The 6,944-nt window shown below is 38.4% G+C and overlaps 2 protein-coding genes across 2 annotated transcripts; both read left to right on the top strand.

The window, feature by feature from the left end:
• Positions 1–392: 392 nt before the first annotated feature.
• Positions 393–1,238, top strand: LOC147511131 (uncharacterized). The gene has a single exon (XM_086598368.1). It carries the CDS (start codon positions 393–395, stop codon positions 1,236–1,238), a length of 846 nt encoding a protein of 281 aa, XP_086454494.1.
• A 3,571-nt stretch (positions 1,239–4,809) lies between these two features.
• On the top strand, positions 4,810–6,055 carry LOC147511130 (germin-like protein subfamily 1 member 20). Its single transcript, XM_086602917.1, has 2 exons — positions 4,810–5,159; positions 5,319–6,055. The coding sequence occupies exons 1-2, from the start codon at positions 5,042–5,044 to the stop codon at positions 5,867–5,869; spliced, it is 669 nt and encodes a 222-aa protein (XP_086459043.1). The 5' UTR covers positions 4,810–5,041; the 3' UTR covers positions 5,870–6,055.
• The last annotated feature ends 889 nt before the right edge of the window (positions 6,056–6,944 follow it).

Raw genomic sequence — 6,944 nt, 5'->3', positions numbered from 1 at the left:
ACATACCAGCTTATCAAATGGATTCCACAGGGAGAAGATTACAAATGACCCATGTCAGCATACATACATACGCCCATACACTAGTTGGAAGCTTTACACTACCATAACCCCTTATACCGAACCAAATTACAAATGGCCCACATCACTCATGCAGAAAGCAAAACTATTGCAGAATAAGTACCGAGGGCCCACTATCTAACTACTTTAATGGCAGACAAGGAAAAGGAGATTTGGGTTTGACCATCGTTGACCCTTGTCTGACTTCACCATTTGAGCTCACAATAGTGGTCGTATGTCCTTGAGGCTTCCTTGGAGGCTCTGAACCCGCCCAACACCAACAAAAGGAATCACCTTTAGCAAATGTGACCAATACTCAAGAACAATCAAAAGCTATGTTGGAGAATGAACACCAAAACAAATCTTCCTATGCAGATATAGCGAAGAAAGGAGGTGCCACACAAGTTGAAATTGCAGATCTACCCACTCCAGGGCACAAAGGTGAGTGTCCTTCGATTAAAATTTCCAAATCTTCCTATGAGAGAGGGTTAAAGTACTATAAACACTCCTTGCTAGCTAGATTCGATCTTAACAAGATGTCGATTGAGGAATTGAGAGCAAAAGCTACTATAAAGTGGCAGCCTAGTGGAGAATGGGTTATCACACCCATTGGAAAAAGACATCTCTTCCTAAGATTTGATAATGCTGCCGATTACAACAAAGTCTGGTGTGGTGGTCCTTGGATGTTTGAAAACCAGATTTTATGGTTAAGCAAGTGGGAAAAACATTTCATACCTGACACACAAAAACAGGCACATGCTTATGTATGGATCAAATTTCCCGGTCTCCCAATGGAATATTGGGAAGAGAAAATAGTCATGTCACTAGGAAGATTGATTGGTTACCCAATTCAAGTGGATGAAAACACTCTCAATAAAACTTACGGCTACTATGCGAGAGTTCTAGTTGATCTGGACCTTGCAAAAAATATTCCGGAGCAAGTCTTTGTGGAAGCAGTTGGCACAGAATTCTGGCAAACAATTCAAGTGGGGAAATTGCCAAACTTTTGTAACCATTGCAAGATAGTTGGACATCTAGTCATCGAATGCAGGAAGCTGAAATCAAACATGTTACTAGAGAAGAATAAGGCTGCTGTGATAGTTGACAACACCCCCAAGGAAACTGAGGGGAGAAACAAGAAGAGGAAAAAAAAAGAAAAATGGAGAGGAGATGAGGACTAAATGGATGGAAGTAACCAACAAGACTACTAACGGAGCAACGAGTGCTCCAGCCAATATTGTGAGCACTAATCACTTCCAAGTTTTACAATAAAATGATGACGGGGACGCAAAAGCAATTGAGCAACAAGAAGTACAATATAGTATACCACAAGATACAAATGTGGAAAATGTGTTGGTGGTTATCCCACCAACAGTTGAGGAACATGCTACAGTCAATGTAGTAGTTGATGATGCTGTCATTGACTCACCTAGTGTGGATGATACTAACCTACCGCATGTGTGTGCATCACCCACGGTGATGGGTGCCACATCACCTCAATTGGATGCACGACAAGAAAAAGAAATGGAACCTCTACGCTCAAAGCCAGTGAGCACGAACTTGAACGAGCAAGTAGAGAAGGAGGCGACAATGGTAGAAGCTATGAATAGTAGAGTTTTAGACTCCTATTCTTCATCAACAACGGAAAAAGAGTCCTCTAGTGCCTCTTCAGAAGCAGCCAATAGAGTCTTAAATGAAACCAAATCCATACTGAGATTGGTCAATTGGGTAGATCTTGCTGATGACGAAGATAACTCAAAGGATGGTGATGAACCATGGCAAACTCAGAAGAGGAGAGGAAGTAAGACAAATGGGAAAGTTGTCGATCCGACTCCTCGTCCACCCAGAACTTGAAACATTCCAGCAAGATATAAATGAATTACTTTTACAGTCTTACTGGAAACACACAGGGTTTAGAATTTAGAATGAAGGTTTATCACCTTCATGGAATATATTATTTTGGATTCAAAGTGGGAACTTAATCCAGCTCGGGTGGTGTTCAATCCCTATATTGTAACCTTATTATTATATATAATATTAATATTTTGCCCTCAAAAAAAAAAAAAGTTTGTACACAGACAATTGTTTGCTATCCACAAGACCTCAGTTTCTGATTGGTGGAGTGGCTGCCCAAAAAACCTGTATTACTGCCGAAAAAAAACTGTTAAACTGACTGAAAAAATATTAACCAATAGAAATATACTGTGGACAAGTCTGTCCACATCGGACTCAAACTATTGGGATAACAATTTTTTGCACCGGGATGGCTGGATAAATAAATGATAAGTCGACCACTGAGTACTGACTACGTTTGGACTTTGCTCTAAAAAGGTCACATCAAATAATCCGTGGAGTAACTTTCTAATAATCAAAACAAACAAAATCAGCACCCTGTCCCACGTGATGAGTTTGTAATATAGAATGAAAAAGAGTCCTCAATGAAAAATTGAATCGTCTGTGGTGTGCTAAGATTGCATGTCGATTACAAATGACGTCTACGTTATTAGAAACACACTCACTTGGATTGATCTGACACACGAGATCTTAATTTACAAACTAGTAACACTCATATACTCTACATTGCTTGCTGATCACCATTGTTGCACGGACACGGATTTTGATGTTTGATGTGGATACATACGCGGCGATTCGGTTATATCTAAAAAAATTAAGACGTGGACATGATAAAAAATATAGAAATTAATTAATATTTATAATTTTATTTTATATAAATATAACATTAAAAACTAAATTAAATGTATCAACATTCATAAATTTAAAACTATTCAAAATAAATAGCCACAATATTAGGTATAATATTTAATAATCAAACTTTAAAAACATGTCATTAAATCTTACCAAAATAAAAATTGGAAAAATTAAGTTTTTTAGTATTATTTTAATTTATTTTATATTTTTTTGAATTAAAATCTGCGTCGCGAGTCTTGACCCGTATCCGGTGTAATTGACCGCGTTTTGATCAGAAAGTTAGATCGTGCATCGACGCGACACGTCGACTCGCATTAATGTTCCTTTGGTAGGTGTGTCGGTCATTTAGAGCTGATCACCTAGTGTGTAATTGTGTAAATATACAACCATACTTTAAGATGGAATTGGGAGTGTGTCTAGCGACTCCTGACCTATCTCTAGGTGGAAGTGCCACTAAGAAGCAAGGTGCAATAGAGCAGTGTTATCAGACTCAGCCCCGCGCGGTGCGTTGACTCGGTAAACCGGTGAACCGGTGAGTGTGAAAATCTAGTGACTCCTGACCTATCTCTAGGTGCAATAGAGTAGTATTATCAGACCCAGCCCACTCGGTGGGTTGACTCGGTAAATCGGCAAACCGGTCTCCTAATCGGGTTGGGTTGATAATTAAATCGTCCGGCTAAATTGGACGGTTAACTAGCGGGTCGAGCCAATCTGCTGACTGTGGTATTTTTAGAATTCAAAAATAAATTGTTTGTGGGTGTGTGGTAGGGGTGGGAATTTGGCCCTAACAACCCTAACCCGGCCCTGACCGACCTGACCCTAAGCCCTATAAAGCCCTCACAACTAAAGCCCTCACAGAGTTTAAAAAGGGGCCGAATTCCGACCCTAAAGGCCTTCTAGGGCGGTAGGTAGGGCTAAGGTTCAAAACATAGGCCCGAATCTAATTCAATTTTTAGTTATAGTTTTACATTTTCACTATAAATACACGTACCATAATTGTCCAACTCTTTGTTAAATATTTTAAATTAAAATAACATTGTTCTTTATAATTTATCACTTACACCCAAGGATACTTCCAATAATTTGTCTTATATAACAAAAATTTGTCAACCTATCTAGCAGCCATGAAGAACAATAAGCACTAGCCTAATATTTATTCTTTTGATCATCAAATCAAAGTCTATAACTTATTATTTTCAATTTATTTTCCCACTTACTTCTTATAAATTATATTTTTATTCACATCCAAGCCAAGTCTAGAACTAAAGATTTCTGTCCACACCATTAAAGCGAAATACAGAGCAGACATTTGAATACGTAAAACAAAAAAAACCTTGTGTCGAAAAAATGACATTTGTAAAAAGAAGAAATATATAGGCCCGGCCCTAAAACCCGACTCTAAAGCCTTTAAAGAGGGCTTAGGGTAGGGTTAGGGCTTGAAATTTAGACTTGTGACCCGGCCCGACCTGACCCTATGTTGAATTTAGGGCCGGACTGACCGGACCTTAATATCTGAAGGGCTTTTAAATGTTTAGGGCCGGGCATTGCCCACCCCTAGTGTGTGGTCTCTAACCTTTGTTTCCAGCACATCAATCAACTTTGATTATTGGCTATTGGCTATGTATAAATATATATACTATATAGTCCAAATAGTGACCCACTGGTCCACCCAGTGAACCACTAACCTAGTGACCCAGTCCCTTCATCGGGTTAACCTCCAGGCTGGGTCTGATAACACTGCAAGGCTTTGTGAAACCACCTGTATCTTAACTTATATCTCGGAAGAATATTACAAATGGTCCCGTAAGCGTGCTCTTGGTAGATCTGAAGGGCGTAACATTTTTTTTCCTTCTTCTTGATGATGTTGACAGGACTTGGTGGTCTATTGACTACATAGCAGATTAAGATTGAAATGAAACGATTTTGTGAAGTTAATTATTGGTTGAACGATACAATGTCTAGATTCGCATACAACAAAAGTCGTGTTTTGAGGCACGATGAAAATGATCAGACTATATGAGACCCGTTCTAAAATTGGTCTCTAGCTGCCAGGAGCGGATTCAAGATTATCCAAGTAAAGGGGGCTGCTACTACTATTTCTTCACTAGTTTTTTTCTTATTTTGGTGGCTAAATAGTAAATTTATTGCTACTATCTGTATTTTTTTGGGAGAGTTGAGGTGGGCTGCAGCCACCCCCCGGTCCCCCTACCTCTATAAATACCCATGTAAGGCATGCTTTAGAGTCATCACTCAAACTTAACAAAGCATTAATACAATGGGATCTGCAATCTTTGTAGCTTTCACCTTACTTGCCTTCGCTTCCTTTGTTCTTGCCTCTGATCCTAGTTCACTTCAGGATTTTTGTATTGGTATTAATGACCCTAAAGATGGAGGTATATATAAGCTCTAAGAATCTTTTAGGTTTCATATATTATATAATTTCTATGTTAAAATCACCGTTTTGAAAGTCGTATTAGATTGCAATGTATAGTTGTTATACTTCTTTCAATTCATTTTGGTTTCATGCACGCTGATTTATAAACGTTTTGCAGTTTTTGTGAATGGGAAATTTTGCAAGGACCCAAAGCTTGCTACAGCCAATGATTTCTTCTTCGGGGGCCTTCGTACACCGGGGAACACATCGAACCAAGTTGGTTCAGTGGTCACTCCAGCATTTGTGGCTGAATTTCCTGGACTTAACACTCTAGGCATCTCTTTGGTTCGTATCGACTTTGCACCCAACGGTGTTAACCCACCGCATACGCACCCTCGAGCAAGTGAGATCTTAATATGCACGGAGGGTACACTTTATGTCGGATTTGTCACCTCCAATCCAGATTATCGCCTCATGACCAAAGTACTTCATCAGGGTGAAGCGTTTGTGTTCCCCCAAGGCCTTATTCACTTCCAGTTCAACACTGGTAAAACTAAAGCCGTTGCGTTGGCTAGTCTAAGCAGCCACAACCCTGGTAGGGTTACGATTGCCAACAGCGTCTTTGGAGCCAATCCACCCATCCTAGATAATGTTCTTGCCAATGCATTCCAGCTTGACAAGAAAGTGGTTGATAATCTTCAAGCTAAAAGGTGGGTGGATGCCATATAGTTTTTTTTTTTTTTTTTTCGCGAAAGGTAATTTGTATACTTCCGATTATCTTCTTAATTAAATTCTGTTGAGGGGATTTGCACAGTAGTGCCCCAGTTGTAATGCCTCCAGTCACTAATAGTTGTTCTTGTAGCCATATAGTCTCTGATTGGCTGCAGAAATAAAAAAACATGAGTTTGTCAATAATGTTTAAGTGATTATATCATAATTTTGTCACAATAATAGAGCCGATCCGAGTGCGCATTGATTTGGTTTGTAAACTTATATATATATATATATATATATATATATATATATATATATATACCTCTATGAGCTGATTTTTCCAGTGTTGAACTGGAAGTGAATATAGTAACCCTCCATGCATATTATATATAGATCATCTCCAAAGAAAATCAGCTCCAAATTGAGTTCAGGTTTGAAATTTATGGGTCCAAAATTTTAACACTTTTTTGTCATGACTAGATACATCCAATTGAACTGATTTTTTGTGGGCATACTATCCATAATAGAGAGGTCAATTCTATCCAAAATCAGCTCCTAGTGCAATGCACAAATCTGCTTTTGAATTGCGTATGTCATTTCTATATATATAATAAGTGCCACTAAAAGAGTTGTGGCATGGTCCATTCTATCATTAACGGTCTACTGTTTCCGTACAAATTATTGTGAGTAACTTGTCGGAATGTTGGCATAAGCTCTAGAACATTGTGAAAGATCAAAGAAGACATGCTCACATAGTGAAAGCAGGACTTCAAATAATCGGGCTATCCATTCATTTGTCAGCTACTTGTACAGAATGTGGAGGGGGATTCATTTTCAGAATATTTATCTGGCAGTTTTAAGCTAATAATATTAATTAACTACTGTTAGCCTTTATTTTGCAATCAGATACAGATTTAGTTTGATAACCAACTTGTGAAAGTCACTATTAAGACACGTACGTTTTTTGTATCCCCTCTAGATGAACAACTGGCTAACATCATTGAGGAGGATACAAGAGGAACGATCTATATAAGATTTTGATTAAACTTTCAGACATAATGAACTAAAAATACAACGTATTTTGGTATTT

The sequence above is a fragment of the Coptis chinensis genome, chromosome 3 (genome assembly GCF_015680905.1).
Source record: "Coptis chinensis isolate HL-2020 chromosome 3, ASM1568090v1, whole genome shotgun sequence".
Taxonomy (NCBI): Eukaryota; Viridiplantae; Streptophyta; class Magnoliopsida; order Ranunculales; family Ranunculaceae; genus Coptis; species Coptis chinensis.
Note: the sequence above shows the minus strand (reverse complement) of the source record. Positions and strands in the feature narration are given on the sequence as shown.